General features: G+C 38.5%; 1 protein-coding gene across 6 annotated transcripts in view; it reads left to right on the forward strand.

Annotated features, from left to right (window-relative positions):
- Nucleotides 1-1,712: 1,712 nt before the first annotated feature.
- The window catches only part of TTC8 (tetratricopeptide repeat domain 8), a gene marked incomplete at both ends in the record, with an annotated part of 50,588 nt that continues 31,891 nt past the window's right edge, over nt 1,713-20,409 (forward strand). For 3 of the 6 annotated variants that reach the window (XM_079701409.1, XM_079701410.1, XM_079701412.1), the window contains 5 exons: nt 1,713-1,828; nt 17,297-17,417; nt 18,542-18,605; nt 18,720-18,879; nt 19,095-19,184. In XM_079701409.1, the coding sequence (XP_079557535.1) occupies nt 1,715-1,828; nt 17,297-17,417; nt 18,542-18,605; nt 18,720-18,879; nt 19,095-19,184 (549 nt within the window). Of the gene's footprint in view, nt 1,829-11,395; nt 11,426-17,296; nt 17,418-18,541; nt 18,606-18,719; nt 18,880-19,094; nt 19,185-20,409 lie in introns of all 6 variants that reach the window. The other 3 variants (XM_079701413.1, XM_079701414.1, XM_079701411.1) reach the window with 2 other exon arrangements.

Here is a 20,409-nt window from a genome sequence, read left to right on the forward strand (position 1 = left end):
TTTGTGACATATGTACTGTGGTAATGTTGTTAACAATGGGAAACTGGGTGAGGAGTAGATGGGAACTCTCTGTACTATCTTTGTAACTTTTCCATAAATCTAAATATATTCTAAAATAGTTTACTTAAAAAAATCTATCTAATATGGAGCCAGGGTTGAGAATCACTTACATAGATTCCACTTGCATTTTACCAGAAAACAAAAGGACCCTGTGAAATATTGAGCCCAAGTGCCAATTCCAGCATGTACGGTTCTAAAATCCTGACCCCTAGAAACAGTGGGCTGCTGCATTAGAACCGGTTACATTTCTAGAGGCACCTCCAGGGAAACACAAATGGACTAATTGCAATAAACGTAACTGAATAATCACAATCCTGATAATTAGTTGCTTCCAAGATACAAAAATTCAAGAATGACTGCTTAGTAAAGGAGAAAAAACTACTCACAACCCATTTTTTATTTTAGAGAGCTTTCATTTTGACATATATGAGACGTATATATATCTAGATTCAATATAATGTCTTCATTATGGTACCCTAGTGGTTTGAGAAAATTACGAGTGATTTATCTTTACTAAGAGCTGTTAGTTCGCTTCTTATCTGTAAAGGAGAGTTAGACCTGATCAGAAAGTTCTTCAATATTGAGTTAACTTTTCCTCTCCTGCCTCTCTCACTGTGGTAGGAAGAAGGCAAGGAAAAAATATCCCCTAGTCCTCCATAATGAAGTCAACCTGGATTTAGCTTGGTCACACTTCTCTTTTACTAACCATAGAAGATATTTGTCATCTGTGTAAATCTCTAGAGGAAAGTCAGAATTGTACCTGAAGAAATCACTCTGCACAAGTAAACATTTGACAAACAACAAGTGCGTGGAGATGGTGTTTCAAAACCTCCTAAGAAATTTTTTTTTCGTACATTATTTTGTTTGGCAAAAATGTCACCGATTTATAATCCAGAACCCCTAGGCATCGTGGAATTAACAAATGGTATTAAGAGTTTGTAGTCATCTGGATTACAATCCAGCTCCCTAACTCCACGCCACACTAGGTTAATAATTTCTCTGAGCTCATCTCAGTTTCTTATCTGTGAAACGAACGGTTTGGACTAAGCAATCCTCAATGTACCTTTTCATTCGGACACCGAGATTGGGTGAGAGGGATTTAGAGAAACAGACTGGGAGTTTTAGGATTTAGGTCTTTGGGTTCTGGTGGGCGAGATGGTATTGGAGAAACTGTTCTCATGTTTGTGTTTCTAAAGTCGGAGGGATAAGTGATAGGGGTAAGAATGCCTGAAGGGTAAGAGTATGACAGCGACCGGCCGCACGGTCAACTCTCGGGATTTTTCTGGGACTGACAGAGTATGCGGAGAGTTCGGTTGCCGGGCAACCGGTCCTCCTCTGGGTGGGTGGAGGACCCCAGTTGGAGGTGTCTAAGTCACTGCCTCTTACTTTAGCCACGGTTCCTTCTTTTAGAAAATTAATGAAATATGTAGCCTTTAAAAGTATACAATTTTAAAAGCCAAGGTTTGGCAGTCCTATAGCTGAGTTCCACTCGAGGTGGGTTTTCTTTTTCCTATTCTCAGGCGCAATGCGGGGAGCCTCTCTGGCAAGGCCCCTGCCCCCGCGCGTTGCCGGGCAGGGCTGGACGCCGCCTGCTCCTCGCCCCCCGCCCTCCCTGAGCCGGGCCCTGGTCTTTCGCGGCCGGTTCTCGGCCGCCATGGGCTCGGAGATGGATCCGCTGCTCCTGGCCTGGAGCTATTTTAGGCGCAGGAAGTTCCAGCTCTGCGCCGATCTGTGCACGCAGATGCTGGAGAAGTCCCCTTATGACCAGGTACAGGCCGGACCCCGTCAGCCCTGTGGATCCAGGCAATAAGGCTGAGGGCTCTGGGGGATTCCCAGGTCCCCGGGAGGGGTCTCCAGGGAAGAAGGCGCAGGGCGCGGTTGGCCTTGTGGTCAGCACAGGCACCTGGAGCGAGACCCCCTGGAGCCTTGGCCGGTGGGTCCTTGCCCGCGGGACCCACAAGTGCTGTGCCATGACCGCCCCCTCCTCAAACTTCAGCAGCCCCTTTCCTTCAAACGTCGCTTAAAGCAACAATTTGGTGACGAACTTTGTTAGTTCCTTTATACTTGCATGTGGATGGGCTCTTAAGCTCGCTGCACGTACGGTATTGATTTCTAAAACCATTATGTATAAACATAAGGATCTGTAACTTCCCACTCCCTGTTGAAATAGCTGCCTTTTTTTCTTTTGGATCAAACGTGTAATCCTTCTGGTTCATCTTAAGACTGTTGTCCAAGAGTGGGGAGCCTTTGATGCTGGGGCTTGAGTGCAACTTGAGGCAAATAATGCAAATTAGAGGAATGAGAATCTAGGAGAGGAAAAGATACATTCATTATTAGGAGGGAGGGATGGGAAAAAAGTTCCTGTAAAAGAAGGAAAGATGGCATTGATTATAGTAGTTTATTTAGGGTTTCTTAAATAAAGTATAGTATTAAATAAAGTGAGTGAAAAGGCTTGTATGCTAGGTATAAGAGAGGTACAACTCTGGTGGTCAGGTAGTTCCTGGAAGAGACAAAAAAGGAGAAAAAGGGAGAGCGGAGCTCTGGTAGTTTGTCAGTACGTCTATTAAATGCAGAACGTACCCATGTAGTTTTAGTTTCCCAGCTTTTCCTCTAGTGGTGTTGCCTTGGAGATGTTAGAAAAAAAAGGAAAATTGAGGGGGAGTTCCGTAAACTGAGGCGTGAAAACTGTCACTAGGCTCTGCCTTAGCGCCCAGCAAATGGATTGAGGATAACCTATTAAAGTGAATCTTTTGGCCTTCAGATAGATAGCACATCTCCCACAGAGCAATCTGTGTTAGTAGGAATGCTAAACTAGGTTGTGCTTGTGTTAGGTCACATTGGTTAATAGGACTGCATTTCCATAGACAAGCACGCTTCCAAGTATGTTTCCTGGCATTGTAGTCCCACAAATGCTGCTTAAAAAAAAAAAAAAAAAAAAAAAAAAGATTCCACCCTCAAATATGTTTGGGAACCACGACAAAATATGGACCCCTTTACATTTGTACAACCAAAGTTTGTTACAAACCAGTGATATACCAGACATTGTTCTATTTTTCCATTGCGTTAGGATAGTTTCCATTCTGTGTTCCAAAGAACAACAGTCCCAAGAGTGCTCAGTGAAAGAAAGTTTCCTCATTAAATGCATTTGGGAAATGTATATTCCCTACTTAGAGATTCGTACTAAAGGTTCTGAGGAGTTCTGCAGAAAGAAACTTTGCCTAATTTTGAAGAATACAATAGTTCTGAAGCTTATTTGATCACCGATTCCTTTTTTGGCAGTGGGCGAGGCTCAGATATCTTTGTTGTTATCATCCTAGGGAGATGTTGTCACATTAGGAAATGTGTTATAGGCAAAGCAGCAGTGTTTTTATTAATGGTTAAGACCTTATAATCTTTTTTAAACCATTTTTAACCATTGAAGTATAGTTAATTTACAATGTTGTATTAGTTTCAGGTGTACAGCGAAGCAATTCAGTTATACATACATATATTCTTTTTCAGGTTTTCTATTATAGGCTATTACAAGATATTGAATATAGTTCCCTGTGCTATACAGTAGGTCCTTGTTGGTTATCTATTTTATATATAGTAGTGTGTATATGTTAATCCCAAACTGCTAATCTATCCACCACCCCCCTGCACCCTGCTATCCCCTTTGGTAACCATAGTTTGTTTTCTGTGTCTCTAATCTTAATGATGTAATCATAGTTACATTCAGTACTGCAATTCAGGTTTAGTTTGTGCTAGACACTGTGATCAGGAATTTACAGTGTTCAATGACCTTTTATTGAGTGCTTACTACTTGCCAGGGATAAATTCTATAAATTATGTGTATTTCTTTGCTTAGAATAACCTTGCAAAGCATGTAACAAAGATAATAGGTAACATTTATTGAGTATTTACTCTGTGTCAGGCTTGATTCAGAGGGTTTTATATGTTATCTCATTTAATCCTCAGCTATTTTCGGAAGTTGGTACTATTTCCCCCATTTTACAGATAGAGCACACTGAGGCACATGGTGAAGTAATTTGTCCAAAGGTACAAAGCTGGTAAGCCCTTTGTCTATCCTGTGCCGCTTCTTTGGTGCTTATGTAGCCTAATTTTTCAAAACTCTGTGTTTCTGAACTTTTTCCAGTACACTTTCCCGTTTGCTGTTCCTTTTTCAAGATTTTTAGCTAAATGGGAGTTTGACATATCTGTGTACTTGGATTAAAGGCTCTGAGAAGTCCTGAAGGAAGGTAACCTGCCTAATTTTGATTAAGGCAGTATTCTGAAACTTACTTGACTGCTGACTGATTCCTTTTTTGGGGGAGAGGTACAAATTTATCCTGGGGAGATGTTGTCACTTTGGGAACTGCATAGGCAAAGCATCAGCGTTTCTATTAATGGTTAAGAAGGAGCTGTAGCGGAGATCTTGACCCCTTTCCTTGTACCTAGGGAGAACTGGGTGAACAAATTAAGAACTTCATTTAAAGTCTCCAAAATTAACAGCTAAACAAGGTAGTAACTTGGATCTTTTTATTTGGCCTCTTATATAGTTCCCTTTAGGACTTGCTGGCCCTCTTGGAAAATTAAGACTTGTTACAAGGAATGGTTAGTGGATCTGATTTTGATAATGGTAGTGAAGAATAAAAGATACAGGATCATACTGGGGAATACTGCTATTGTCATTGGTTAACCATCTGACATGGTTAAGATCATTATGGCAACAGATCTTGTTAAGTCCTGGCCTCTTCCACTGTCTTATTTATTGTGGATTTGAAATAATACTTCATAATGTGATACAAAATTAATTTTAATATCCTAGAAATGTTTTTTAAAATGTAATTCTTTGTTACTGTTTTATTGTTATAAGCAGGGGTTGATATGTTTAGCTCCTACAAGTATCAAAGGCTGCCGAGGAGAATCTGTACCAGATCTAGAAGAAATTTATGACATTTTTTCCCTTTCTAATCCTTTTTATTTGTTATGCTGAGATAGTTTATTTAAGGAGGAACTATATATATTGTCAGAATGACGAATAGCACTTCACCAGGAACAGAAGGTTTTTTTTGTTTGTTTTGTTTCGTTTTTTGCGGTATGCGGGCCTCTCACTGTTGGGGCCTCTCCCTTGCGGAGCACAGGCTCCAGACGCCCAGCCTCAGTGGCCATGGCTCACAGACCCAGCCGCTCCGCGGCATGTGGGATCTTCCCGGACTGGGGCACAAACCCGTGTCCCCTGCATTGGCAGGCGGACTCTCAACCACTGCGCCACCAGGGAAGCCAGGAACAGAAGTTTTAACTTGATGTTACCTTACCAAACCGGCCTTTGGATTCCTGGTTAGGGCCTCTGAAAAGTTTACATGGCTCACTCCTATTAGTTATTCCTTGATCCAGCCTTTAAACACTGTGCTTTTTCTCTGTATGCTTCTCTTAGCACCGATTTGTGCATTTTGTATCCAATTGTTATTTCATTTTGGAAATGTTTTCCAGTATGATTTCCCCAAGCTTAAAGCAATCCTCCTTTTTTCTTAATTAATTAAAAAGAATTTAAATATTTATGTTAGAGTGCTGATGCATTTAATGAGGAGCTTTAGGAAGCTTTAGGAGGTTCCTTTGATTAAAAGCTTGAAAATTCTCATTTTTTCTCTTAGAATATGAGTCCAGGATGGCAGATCTGTATGGAATGGCACAGAATCTGGCCCACAGGTGCCGTCATTATGTATTTTGCTGAATGAGTGCCTTGATCATATTCATATATGCATCTGGATGGTGTTATTTATGTGTGCCAGCTTCCACTCTGTTTATGGAGATAAACCTAATTGCCTGGTGGTCTTTGCTCCTCCCTGCCCCCCATCCTAATTCTCAGTACCATAGGTTCTTATATGTATTCACCTTTTCATACAAATGTAATTGCATTATGGACATTCTTAATTCATTTCTTATCTCGAGGGTCAGTTTTTTTTTTTTAAATCAGTTGAGAAAATTCTTCCTGGATCCCTCCAGGAGAGTATTTCTGATAGTCATTATCATCATTGGTATTTCTTCACAATGCTCTTGTTTCAGTGGAGGAAGTTAAATGGAGAGACTAGCAATCTATGAAAAGCTAACAGTAATATGATCAGAGCAGAGGCAGATGATCCTCAGCCCCTGCGGTTTCCCTGGTTTATCTTTAGGTACCCCTTTGGCCTCATGGGCTTTTTTCTGAGGCTTCTACATTTTAAAGTAGAATATTTTTCCTCTGCAGCTTCTTGAATTACCATTCCTGTGCCACGCAACTGATTTTATTACAAACGAGTGACTTTGAAGCAGTGCCTGGACACATGGAAGAGAAAGGAAATTAAAATATTTTGCCTGAGTGCCAAATGGATTCATTTTTGCTCTTGCTTTTTTTTTCTTTCTAGAACAAAAATAGCTTTTGTTTTTTATGTTAATATTCACTTTGGGTTTTGCTTATTTTTCTCCCAGATGAGGAGAACCTCTCTAAAGTGATTTGCTATTTTATAAGCTGGTCCAGGGAGCTTCAAAAAGACGTTTTGGTGGTGATACATTAACCTTTTGGAATGAAGCCCACCTCTAAGACTATTTCTTCTACATTTAGTTCTCCTTTAAGAGATACCATTTTGGTATAGTATCATCAAAAATATTTAATTAGTGCCTTGTATTTTCTATTAAGACATGTGGATTTTATTTAGTTTTGATTCTTGCCAAAGTCATAGTAGTCAGGTTGGCTGAAGAGGTATGATATACTATGGACCAGCTTGATTCCTTAGAGTTAAACAATTTTATTTGGATACGGGAGGACTGAAGGGTAGGTTGAAGGTAATAACATGATGTTTGGGAAGGGTTCCTGAAAAAGATGGATTCTGAACTGCTTTTCCCAGATGCAGAATGGTGTGCAACAGAGAGCAGGGTCTGTAAGCATGAAGGACATTAAAGTTCTGATCAGTTAAGAATAAAGAAGGATAACTGGTTAATTCATCGTAGTTTCCCCATTTGACAAAAGACAGTAGGAACAATCAATTCATAGAGAAGCACTGTCTTTTTTCAAAGTTTTCTCTAAATCGTGACTAGAAAAGTGGTTAAAAGTTATAAGACATAAAAGAGAGAAATGCACAATGGCCTTCCATGCAGCAACCTGACCTAGAGGGAATGCTTGCTTTTACAGCTCATGTCGGTCATCCTGATTAGTTGCTTAATCTGATTACTGTTCTTTGTGTTCCATATGCCAGATTCATGGCTTTAAAAGAAGCCCCGATTTTAGCTCCAGTATAATTCAACAGTTCATAAAACATAGAGGTAGTTGTTTTTTTTTTTTTAAGTTAATATACTTTTCTTAATGAGGTAGATTTCTGATAGATTTTTAAATTGTTAAAATCTGTGATTCTGGGAGTGGGAGGGTTAGCTGTTCATCAGAATGGGGGTAATTCACATTTTTCTTCCCACCCCCAATCTCTGCTTATAATGAGAGATGTTGCAGAGAGGAGGGGGTTATTACTGTCAATGGTTTGAAGGTGGAGAAAAGGCTGAAAGCCTCTAGCTTAGATGAAAGGTCGAGAAGCAGGGGTCCCCAGTGAGCTGGATGTTAGTAGTTGGTTGAGACAATGATCTGGTGATCCAAGCCAAATAAACATCTTTCTGTATGATTATCTAATTTATTTCCTCATTGGGGCCATGGAGACTTATAACCAGGCATTCTTTTGATTCTGTACTCTGCAGAGCAGTTCATGTTGCTGAATTTTACAGATTACATTCCCACTTGGCTCCTTGGTCACTGGATTTCCCTAAACCTTCTGAAATCCATTCATTTCTCTGTTCTCTCACATTCCTTTCCTTCCTGTTTTTGCTAAATTCTGAATAATGACTCTGTAGTTTAAGAGCAGAGTTGGGCAGACTCATTAGCCAGAGTAAGTATTGGTGGCAATTCGGAAGTTGCATTCAGAATCATCTGGAGATTTAATTCCCTAAAGTAATAGCAACAACCTAAGAGAAAGCTATACCCTAGGGAGGAAGGAAGGAAGCAAGCTGCTGTGAATTGAAGTTTTTGCTGGTTCTAGGCAGTGCCACTCTACTTTCCCAGTCTTCTTACCCACTCACTTTCACGGAGATTCAAAGGGAAGTTTTAATTTGATGTGCCGTAACTGGGAGTCAGTTCTGAGTTCTGAAAAAGGAAGTAATAGAGAGTTGGGTGCCTTTCTGTTCATTATGTACATGTATTTATAAAGAAATTCTGTGTGGTTAATACTTCTTGTTGAAAGTACTACCACTTTATACTTCATGAACTACTGTAGTGTAAGGACTCTGAAAATTATGAAATAATCTTCAAAATGCAAGGTTTTATTTTTAAAGCTATCCTATAAAGTAGGCACTATTGCTCTAATTTGAGAGGAGGACTGGGTAATGGAGGTTGTTCAAGGTCATGCAGCTAAGTGGCTCCCTGACGATCAAGCCCAGGTTTTCTGACTCTAGGCCTGGGCCTGATGCTTTCTACTCAAACTATGCTGATAATACCCATGGAAATAATTTGCTAGACCAAGTGAACCTAACTTGTGGTTTCCTATATATGTGGATTAATTTAAATCATAAAAACTATAACTGAGAGAGACCCAGATGAAGGTCTTAGTGGTTTAAAAATTAAATCACTAAATTTGGGCTTCCCTGGTGGCGCAGTGGTTGAGAATCTGCCTGCCGATGCAGGGGACACGGGTTCGTGCCCTGGTCCGGGAAGATCCCACATGCCGCGGAGCGGCTGGGCCCATGAGCCATGGCCGCTGAGCCTGCGCGTCCGGAGCCTGTGCTCCGCAACTGGAGAGGCCACAGCAGTGAGAGGCCCGCGTACCGCAAAAAAAAAAAAAAAAAAAAAATCACTAAATTTGCCCTGCCTCTAAATTAAAATATCTTGACTCTTTCCTCCATTGTTCTGCTGCTCCTGGTGGATCTCCAGACCAGCCATACCTGGCCTTGGGCTTCCCACACCCTACAGTAGTCTGCGTTCCGGCCTTGCTATGGTCTCATATATAAAACAAAGTGCATGCTCTTGACTGAGAGTGTCTAGGTTCAAATACTGCCTGCACACTTCGACCTCAGAGTTATCCGTAAAATGGCCATGATAAATAACATACCTACCTCAAAGGGTTGTGGTGAGGGTTAAGGTCATTAACACACGCTAAGTGATCAAAAAAGCGAGCTGCTATTATCTCTAGTTAGCTAGAGATATTTGCAGGTGGGATTCTGTCACATTTTTCTGAAAGGATTGTTGGTAATCTGGAGAGCATCTGTGAGGAAAGTGTCCAGTGAAACTGATGATAAAATGATGTTGAATATAGTTCATAGATCATTGGTACACAATCATTTCCAGAATAATCTCTTTCCTTTTACCCTGACTTCCTTCTCTCTCATGTTCTGCTTTTCTGTCCTCCATCTAAGTCATCTGTGATTGGTCCATGCTTGAGTATGGCATTTAACACATTGTACTGTAATTTACTTGATTATGTGTCTTCCCGCATAGAATGTTTTCAGTGCCTCTCAGGGTTCCAGGGATGCCAGGAGAATGTTGTGGAATTAACGTATTCTCTGCCTACTCGTGGTTAAGCCTTGCCTCCATCTTCCATCCACACCACCTCACCGGTCTCTACACCTTTCCATCCTCTCGCTTCTCATTTCCTTCTCATTTCACATCAGTTCCCTAATGTTCTTTACCTGCCTGCTAAGTCGTAAGTGCGATCCTGCGGGGCACGACGAGACACAGAGAGCATGAAGGCGTTCGTTGGTGAACAGAGCGCTCTGAGGCTGAGCTGCCGGGGTCAGTTTGGGCCCCTGGAGGAATCTCCCTGCTGTTGGCAGACTAACAAGCATCCAGCATTTACTTACTCTCCGTGGCTCTGTCTCCTTTAACTGTTTTCCTTTTCAAACGCTGTCTACAATCACCTCTGGTAAACTATTTTACCTGTTTCTGTATGGAACTTATCTTGTATCTCTCCTACACTTTACCCTTCAATCCTGCCTTATTATGTATCCAACTCATTTTTTTAAATCTCCAAGGTAGACTGGCAAGAAAGAGCTCTGGCTTCTTTGTGTGACCTCGAGCAAATTACATAACATCTCTGAATTTGTTTCCTGATCTGTAAAATGGATAATAACACTTACCTGCCTCCCTGAAATGGTTGTTGTGGGACTCAAATGAGATAATGGGGGGTCATTTAGACACGTATACAAATAAATAGAAGAAAGAATAGAAGGGGTTATTTCTTCTGTCATCTCATTGCCTGTATCAGTGTATTTCTCTAAATATGGATTGTGGGATCTAGGAAATCTATTCTTTTTCCAGCTCTTTCTTCTGCACACTGGCATTGAAGCCTCCAATTGTTGTGTCTTCTTAGTTGTGTTTTGTGTTCTGTTCAGCTGATTGCCAAGTATTCTCTAACTCCCACCCCCTAGGGCTCTCACTTTCTAGCTTAGTTTAGCCTTTTCCTCTCTTGTTGCTACTGTGTGTCATGTGAAATTGCTTATCCTTGCTTGGTGACCAGATGGTTTACACATTGCTTGCACACATAATATATTCTTTAAAAAAATATTTCGGGTATTCTTTTTGGATTTTAGAGCTGTAGAAAGCAAGGAAAGCAAGGAGTTTTTTTTTCTTTCCTTTTTCTGTTTCTTAGTAGCTTTCCCAGTAAAACATGCTGCAGATTGAGTGTTCAGAGGCTGCTGACTGTAGATGTGAAAGTGTAGATCTTTTATAAATAAATTTTTTATAAATCTGTTTTTTTAACCAATGCATTTCTATTTAATTTTGGACAGAAAAAAACCCTGAGTTTATCAGCACCCGGCCCTGATATATATTACATAGTCTATTTACAAAAATTTCTTGGAAGACATTGCAGTCAGAATTAATTTCTTATCCTTAGCCACTGATCCCATTATGTTTATGGGGAATAGAAGGGTTTATAGTATGTGGATTTTCCTCCTCCTCCTCAAGTGATTAAAGTCTGAATGCTTTAACCACCATGAACTTGTTTTTGAATATAAAAATAGCTTCCTTGGTATAGTTGTAAAATTATTTTTAATTCCTAAGATACTGTGAATTCATTAAATATGTAAAGATCTCTTCTCTGTGCTCTAAATGAGGTAACAGTAATTAGAATTTTCTGATCATAGAAAATTTAGCGCTCTTCAGTGGATAGGGTGTTACTTGTATAGAACTTGTGAGGGCACTTTTGGGGAAAGATTAAAGTTCATGTTTGGGTTTTTATTGAATGAGTTTGAATCCACCTACAAATACTTGGTTGGTCATTAAGACTTTTAATTTTAGAAACTGTATTATCCTAAAAATGTTTACTACCTTCTTAATGCTTTCCAGGAACCAGATCCAGACTTGCCAGTGTCTCAGGTAAAGGTTTAGCTGCAACCTTTAGTTTAGAGAACAGTTTAATTACTATTGCTTAGTTGTTGCTATAGATTAGAAAATTTGCTGCCTATCTACTTTTGCTGTTATAAACTTAGCTATATCTACCAGTCATTCTGTAGATATAAACTATTATATTTCTAATACTTTGTGTCTATGGATGTAAAACTAGGGCACTCTACTCATTAAGACTTGTAGCTTAAATAGAAATGACCGATATTCACCTAGAGGATGAGAAAAATAAAGGCGGAGGCAAGGGGAGTCAGAGGCTTAGAAAGGGAGCCAAGATGTCAGGAGTGTCTGAAAAGACTGTGATGGATTGGATCATACGTCTTGAGTAAAGAGTAGGCCGACTCTGCTTGGGAAGGTCTTGTTTTTAGAGAGAGGTGCCTGCCACTGTGAGGAAGAAAAGACTTGGCCAGACAGCCACATCTACCAAATGAACTTTGTTAGAAATGGGAGGTGGCCAGAGAGACCTGCTAACTGGGTGAGACAGTAGATGAGTGGGAAAGGAACCCAGGAAGAGGAGGTCTGGTTAGGGGGCCTCCTGGCCAGTGAAGCTTTTAGCCCAAGAGTGTTTCCAGTAAGTCTGGGAATAAGGAGAAGGGACGAGAGAGCTGTAAATCAGAGAACTTAAATATTGCCAGGGGTTTGCCCTGCCAAGCAAGAGTGAATTTTAAGTGTTTTTTAGATAAATAAACAATTTGAACCTCATGGGGTTTACATGTGTAATTATCAAACCTTTTAGAAGAAAGTAGTATACAAAATACTCTGATGGAGGCCTGTGTAGTTTCAAACAAACATGGTAAATAGGTTAAAATGTAGTACTCTGTTCTTTAAAAGGATGACATTCATCATTAGAATGTTCATAATCATGATTTCCAAATTAATAGAGGGTGCAAAACTATTTTTTGTATAATACATGTACAAGTCATAAGAATCACCTAAGGTATAAATAGAGTAAGTAATGTGCCTTTTGTTTTCAGTAATTTTGGAAGATTTTGATTAAAGTTAAAATTAAAGTAAAACATCAATAATTTGCATTGTTGGTATGGTTTGAAAACTTTCAATGGTATTTCAAAGTTTCAAACCAGCACAGGGACTTCATGAAGGACCTGTATTTGATATTTCCTGCTCTGTTACTATAGACTTAATTGGATAGTGATCTAAAAGAATCAGAAGGGAACAAGGCTGACTGGATTCTTTTGAGCTCACTATTCACACCTTTTGCCTTTCCCCTTTTGCAGGTTTTTATCACTTCAAAATAAATGAGGCTTTACAATAACAATTCAACATTTTGTGCCTAAATTTTCATTTTCATAGAGTAGGCAGAGTGTCAAATGTTACTGATTCTCATGATGTCTAAATCAGGTTAGACAGACTGTTCTTTTGGTAGCTTTATTCTAAGAATAACTTAGTAAAATTGTTTCTTACATGTCTTAAAAGGCCTTACATCGCCTTGCATTCTGTATTAAGAGGAACAAAACAGTGTAAACCTGTTTTACTCAGTCAGTAGAGTTTTAACCTTTTAATTTGTCTATTTTTATCACTAAAATTGGATTAACCTCACAGAAGGTAGTACAGGTAAGTCAGTATTTTCCTGATGTTAGCTGGCAGATAGTTGCCTCAAGAGTAATGTCCTATATATAGACTAACTCAGCAGGTAAATGAGATGGGATTATGTTTCTCAGATAAAAAAGGAAATAATTGATGTGATGATTACTCATTTAGGTTGGGAGAATCTATGCTTTTCCCTTAAAAAAATTCCTAAGCATCTATTATTTTTATCTATTTTATAGGACTTCCAATACGTAGGTATTCAAATTTATCTACATAAACTGCATGACCCTGTCATTTATTAACAACTTAAGTATTTCTGATAAAAACCAATTTATAGTTTTATTCAGATTCAAGTGGCAGTGTAGGGTTACCAATTTGCTTTGTTATGCATTTTATTTTATTTTTTAAAATTTTTATTGGAGTATAGTTGATTTACAATATTATATGCATTTTATTTTAATCACTGATTAGTTTTGAACTTAAAAAAAATTTAAACAGGCAGAGGAATTTAGGGCTGTAAAACATGCTTGGCTTGCCTCCAAAATAAAATGTTTTCATTAAAATTCCAAGAAGTGTTCCTGTTGCCCAGAGCAGTTCTTTGAATACAATCTGATGTTTAATCAAGCAGTGATACATGATTTTCAAGGTCATTTTTTGTTAGGATAGAAGGAGGAAAGTCAGGAAAATTAATATTCTCAAATACTGATGAAATTTAAAATTAAGTTATGGTGCAAGTAGATCTTATTGCAGATCTTTAAATATCAGAAATTCACATCATTATTTCTACTTCTTAATAATGAGGTTTTAGAAACTGAAACAAATATAGATTTACCTTTTTGAAAAAGTGAGTTCTTATGGAATAAAATTTTTAAAAAAAGATCTTCCTATTTGGCTTCTGAAGCATATATTCATTTGGTTGGGAAGGAATAGTGGATTTACATTCCTACGTTTTGCTTAGCCTGATGTAAAATAATTTGCACCTTCTTAATATTTGAGGGGTTAGTAGAAGGATAGAAGTCAGGAAGCATGATGGATTGGACTATGAGATAACAGAATGGGTATGAAAATAGTTTAAAAAATATGTGCATGGGTAATTAATATCCAACTGTATAAATGATACTGTAATAATAAAAACTTGACTTTTAGAGAGTCAATTTAACTAGGACTCCAAATCATACTCCTGAAGCTTTATTAGCTCCTCATCATGGCATACAGGTGGCATACAGGATCCCTCACTGGCCCCTGCCTTTTTCTCCAGCTTCTTCTCAAGCAGCTTCTCCTCCGCTGAACCTGATACTTCTACCACACTCTTGTTTCTCCATATGAGCCCTCAAGCTGGCCTTCCTGTGCCCTATGCGCTCTACCTGGCACGCACTCTCCTGTCTTGGCCGTGGGGCAAACTCTCCTCCTTTACCTTTTCTTCCACCCCAAGGCAGCTGCGTGCCTTTCTTTGTCCTTCTATAGCATGGTCCAGGTTTTCGTTTTTACACTTTCCCCATAACACTGAAATTCTTATGAGCTAGAACTTGGGCTGTGACTTGCTCATCTCTGTTCCCAGGACCCGGCATGCAGTAGGTGCTCCCTGGGAATATGGGAATGAACTAGTGAAGCCCACATCCTGCTTTACTGTGTGAACAGAAAATGCTGCCATCCTTCCTCCTGTCCACCAGAGGTGCTCAGCAAAGAATATGCCCTTTTGGAAAATTAAAGCCATCAGATACTTGCAGGGCAATAGGAATTGTGAGGACTTAAATCAGGATTACTGGGCTTCCCTGGTAGCGCAGTGGTTGAGAGTCTGCCTGCCAATGCAGGGGACACGGGTTCGTGCCCCGGTCCGGGAGGATCCCGCGTGCCGCGGACTGGCTGGGCCCGTGAGCCATGGCCGCTGAGCCTGCGCATCCAGAGCCTGTGCTCCGCAATGGGAGAGGCCACAACAGTGAGAGGCCCGCGTACCGCAAAAAAAAAAAAAAGAAAAAGAAAAAAAAATCAGGATTACTTATTTCCATCTTTAAAGTTAAATTAGACAGTTAGTCCAAGCCAGTGACCAGTGACGACTTCCTTGACCCCTGAGAATAGCTGTATCAATCTGGCAACTTTCCTAATCTTTGGTGGCTCCCACAGTTAGATGCAGTTCCAATTGGAACTGACTTTTTTAACAAACAAATTAGTTCTTTGGGTCCATATTCTTCTCATTCAATTGGGTTAAATTTACACATAACATTTGAAATATTTTATTCTAAGTTATCTGTTAAGAATTCAGTAAACCTCAACCAGAAAAGTATAAGACAAAACCCCAATAATCTAATCAAATGTAATTTCACTTGAGGAACCTAAATATATTGTGAAGACAGCCTTCTTTTTTTTCCCCCCCTGTGGTAGACTGTCTCTTGTGATGACAAGCTCTGTGAACAGCTGATATTATATATATATATTTTTTCATTTCAACGTTATTTTTTTAATTTATTTTTTTATACAGCAGGTTCTTATTAGTTATCCATTTTATACACATTAGTTGTATATATGTCAATCCCAATCTCCCAATTCATCCCACCACCACCCCTCCCCCCACCACTTTCCCCCCTTGGTGTCCATACGTTTGTTCTCTACGTCTGTGTCTCTATTTCTGCCCTGCACATTCAATCCCCTCTTGGCATCTGCTTCTGGGAGGACCTGGACTCACACAGGGGAGATAATACCTCATGGTGAGAACCAAAGGCAACAATATAATTTCCTTTTGTTCCCATTAAAAGGAAAGCATGAAGACTTTTTAAAATTCTTTTTCTTTAAAAATTTTTAAAAATATACATTCCAATTACTTTAGCCCACAAAAGGATCTCTGCCTTCTAATTCTTGTAAAACCATTTTCCATGTAGCACATTTGTCACATATCATGCATTGCTTTGCCTTGTTATTTAATCCAGTAGGTGATATGTTCAGGAAAATTAGGATCCATGTTTTTATCTTCTCGCATTTCCTTCTCAGAACCTAGCCCAGTGCTACATAGTAGGAGGTGCTCAATAAATACACGCTGATGATTCAGTGCATCTCGATATCCTTATGTGAGGACTCTCTGGTCCTCTTGTAGCCTCCATCTGTTCCTCCCTCGGTCCCTTGCCTTCATGCAGCATGCTTCACAGTCAGATTCCTAGTATGATGAGGCCTAACCCCTTTCCAGATTTCCCTTGCTGCTGCTCCCCCTGTAGTATAGAGTCGGTCCTATACTGCTGCCTCAAGGGTTGCCTTCTCCCCAAATCTGCCACAGGACACCAAGCTTTATTTGCTCTCTGCTTCTATTGAAGCAGACAGGTAAACTTTTCTGATAAAGCAGTTTTAAATATTTAACAAGGTATTTAATTGTGCACACCTTTACGTCTAATTTCTCAGGGTAAAGCAAAGCTGATAAGATATTTTCTAGGTTCCTTAATTACCTTTCCATTTTTCCCCCCCACTTTCTAGCAGGTTTACTAGCTGATCTACTGGCTAGATCACAGAGCAACCAAGATTGTGTTGATTAGTTATTGGGAAGTGGGAAAAATTGATCCTAGCTCAAGTCAACATTTTTGGAATACCTATTGTGTTCACAAACCATAGGTGTTATGGAAAATTCAAAAGTGAACAAGGTAAAAAAGCTTGTGTTCTGGGGGAAGGGAGGGCAAACATATGCCCAAATAATTATAGTGTTGGTTGAATATGGTAAGTACATAATAATAGAAGTATAAAAGAAAGTGCTTTATAAGAAAGACAAGAGGGAAGTAGGTTCAGAGTTAAACTATCAAGGAAGTCTTCACGAAGGACTTGGCCCTGAAGGAGGAAGGCAGAAAGAACACATGGTTGTAACTTTACTCATCTGTTTTCAAATTATTATTCTAGTAAAATTTTCTATAAAGATCTTCTTTAAAAAAAAAAAAAAAAAAAAGCCATGGCAGCTGAGCCTGCGCTTCCGGAGCCTGTGCTCCGCAACGGGAGAGGCCACAACAGTGAGAGGCCTGCGTACCGCAAAAAAAAAAAAAAAAAGATCTTCTTTCACTTATAAAAAGGCATGTTAGAAGATTACTAGGTAATTACCACACTTTTGTTTACTAGATAATTGATACGTTGGTTGTTTCTTGATTAATAATGACCTTGCCTTCTTGTATTAGTTCCTGGACATAGCCCTTTAAATTAGTATCATGCATTAAGTGTGGTAAACATGTTTGATAAAAAATTAGCTAATAATAAAGGATGGCTGACTTCTATAGGCTATGCACTACTTCTAATGCAATTTAAGATATGCTTTATCTTATCTATGCTGTTTAGGCAGCCTGGATTTTAAAAGCACGAGCACTAACTGAAATGGTGTACATAGATGAAGTTGACGTAGATCAGGAAGGAATTGCAGAAATGATACTGGATGAAAATGCTATTGCTCAGGTTCCACGTAAGTACTGGTTTTTCAGTTAAGTAAATGAAAAGCCATTAGGAGGAGGAATACTCTCTATGTGTACTTTTTTAATAATAAAAATAAGACATATACATGAAACACATGTATGCATGAAAAAATATTACCTCTATTCTGCCTTATAGTACAAAGACACAATTTAATTATATTATCTTAAACTTAAGGTGTGAGATTGATGTATAACTGTTTTTCAGTAGAAGCTATATTATGCATTTTAAAATATTTTATAAAAACGCATTCTATCTGAACTGCTTATCTAATATATCAAAGATTGTTTATCTGAGAGTCTAAACACAGGAAGCATCCAAACAACAGAAGTGTTCTAAAAAAATGATAATTTGAAAACATCACTTCATTGTAATAATTGAAGATGATTTACTCTAATGCATGATGTGAGGTGATGGAGTGATTTGCTAGGCAGTGAATGTCCATCAGGATTGTCACAATGGCCTAGTCCCAGCTTGCAGGTGTGCTGCTGTGAATGGTATTGGATGATTACCATGACATATGGTATCTTGCTGGTAATTTGTTAGTTGTGACAGTTATCAGTCATTTATATATGTATGGAAGGTAATAGCTGTTTAATGCTTCAGTGGAAATTGAGAAAAAAAGTACATATGTGTCATGTTAAGATGTCTTTTTTCCCTATCATTTTGCTCTTTTGGAGTTAAAATATCTAAATTCTAGATATTGGGGGTAAATGATCTTTTATTGGGAGAAGAAGTTTGTATGAAAATAAATAAATAAATAAACTATGAGTATAGAACTGTCATTTTGATGTGTTGGAGCTTTGGAGCCTGCCTGTCTTGAGTTTGAATGCTGGCTCTACTAACAGGTTGACCTGTTTACTTAAATCTCTAAGCCTTTGCTAAATGGGTTAGTACTACCTACCTTACAGAATTAGTGTGGAGATTAAATGTAATAACAAAAGTAACATGATAGGTACTCAATAAATATTAATCTCAAACACATTTTTCTAGATACATTTCCTGTTACTAATGTCTTTTTCACCAGGCTAGCACATTTGTGAAAATTGCGTTAGTGGACAGTTTTTACAGATCAATAAATAATATACAAATTGAATTCGCCATCTCATCTTATAGGTCCTGGAACATCTCTGAAACTCCCTGGAACTAATCAGACAGGAGGGCCTAGCCCAGCTGTCAGGTATGTTCAGTATACTCCTATTTCATTCCCTTTGCCACTAAATATTGACCAGGCTTCATGAGAATCTTCCTTTATTGATCTTCTTTGTATTTTAACAATTTACAATCTTCACAGGCCGATCACTCAAGCTGGAAGACCCATTACAGGTTTCCTTAGACCCAGCACACAAAGTGGAAGGCCAGGCACTATGGAACAGGCCATCAGAACACCCAGAACTGCCTACACAGCTCGCCCTATCACCAGCTCATCTGGAAGATTTGTCAGGCTGGGAACGGTAAATTCTGTCAGCTTTACCATAGCCTTGTATGACCAAAGTAATTTATATTATGTTAATTATTTTTCACTATTTTTATAGTAGAGAATTATATGGAAAATTTTTGAAGGTGATTCTTTTTACTTGTGTTGGCTTTATAATTTTATGCACATTAAACTCAATTTGTGTTTCAAGAGAAAGTTTCAGATTTCTTGTTCTATCATTTTCCCCTACAGGCTTCCATGCTTACAAGTCCTGATGGACCTTTTATAAATTTATCTAGACTGAATTTAACAAAATATGCCCAGAAACCTAAATTGGCAAAGGTATGTACTTAAAATTATTTTATGTTATGAAGTAATGTTCAAACTGTTATCATAACATTGCAGGAAATAGATAAAAATTTGTGAAGAAAAGACCTTGTCTTGATTGAAATGGAAATGTTTAATTATTCTAATATCTAAAATTTCTCTTAGTATTGAGTTAAGGAAAGTCAATCAGAAATAAAGCATATATACCATTATAATAGGAAATTCTTTTTCTCCTAATAAAGAACAGCAATTTATAACAAAGAAAGCAGATGTGGAGCACCATCTTTGGGTAATGAAGTTTAGGAGATCATCTGTATGTGTGTGTATTTTTCTTTTTCAGCTTGGACTATTCTCAGAAAAATAATTTTCTATCCTTGTAGGATTTTAGAACTGTCAAAAAGAAGATAAAAAATGTTCTCTTTCTAATTAGTAATTAATCAGGCATCTCAATAAGGATTACTTGAGCCAGACAGCAGCAAGCCAACTACATTAGTACTTCTAACTATTAAATACTCCTCTAAATTAAAGAGAAAATGAGAGTGAGAGAAAAAGTGATAAGAGAGTGAGAAGGGAGAGGGAGAGGGAGAGAAAGGAGGATGTTCGTGACCTTTCCAGTATAGAAAAGTTTGGAGGTGAGTATGGAATAATTCAGAGCCAGGAGCAGTTAGCTTCTAGAAACTGGTGTAAGCCTAGCTCAGGTTTTTAGCTGTAATCTCTATGAATTCTGTGCATGAGTGCTGAGCTCATTCCTATTATCAGTTCTACTGGCGTTTAACATATTTAGTAAATATTAAACATTCTAGGGAAAATGAAAAAGGACACTAGCCATACAGACTTGAAATTTAAATCAGGAAAAGGAATGCCAGTTGGCAAACAAGGAATCAGACTATAATAATGCCAGTGATGTTTTTCTTAATTTCTTATTTGATAGCAACCCAGTCAACTTCATTTAGCAAAATCATAAAGTTTTACTTATTTCCCTTTCCTTTATGAGGAATATCTGATTCCTTATCTTTTTGGGCCATTTATTTGAGGTGACTGAATGGCTACTTAATACCATTGTTGTTTTCTAACCAGGGAGTATAGTCAGTAGAGGCATTTCCCTCAAATTAGGATGCTTCCAGGACAGACCTGGTCTATGTTACCAGATTTAGACAAACTAGATTTTTCACTTATTTAGTGTGTTGTAGAAATAATGCCAGGTTTCTTTGTCTTTGGTCCCCAACTTGCCTTGACTTAT

Source organism: Hyperoodon ampullatus, assembly GCF_949752795.1.
Source record: "Hyperoodon ampullatus genome assembly, chromosome: 3".
NCBI classification, from domain to species: Eukaryota; Metazoa; Chordata; class Mammalia; order Artiodactyla; family Ziphiidae; genus Hyperoodon; species Hyperoodon ampullatus.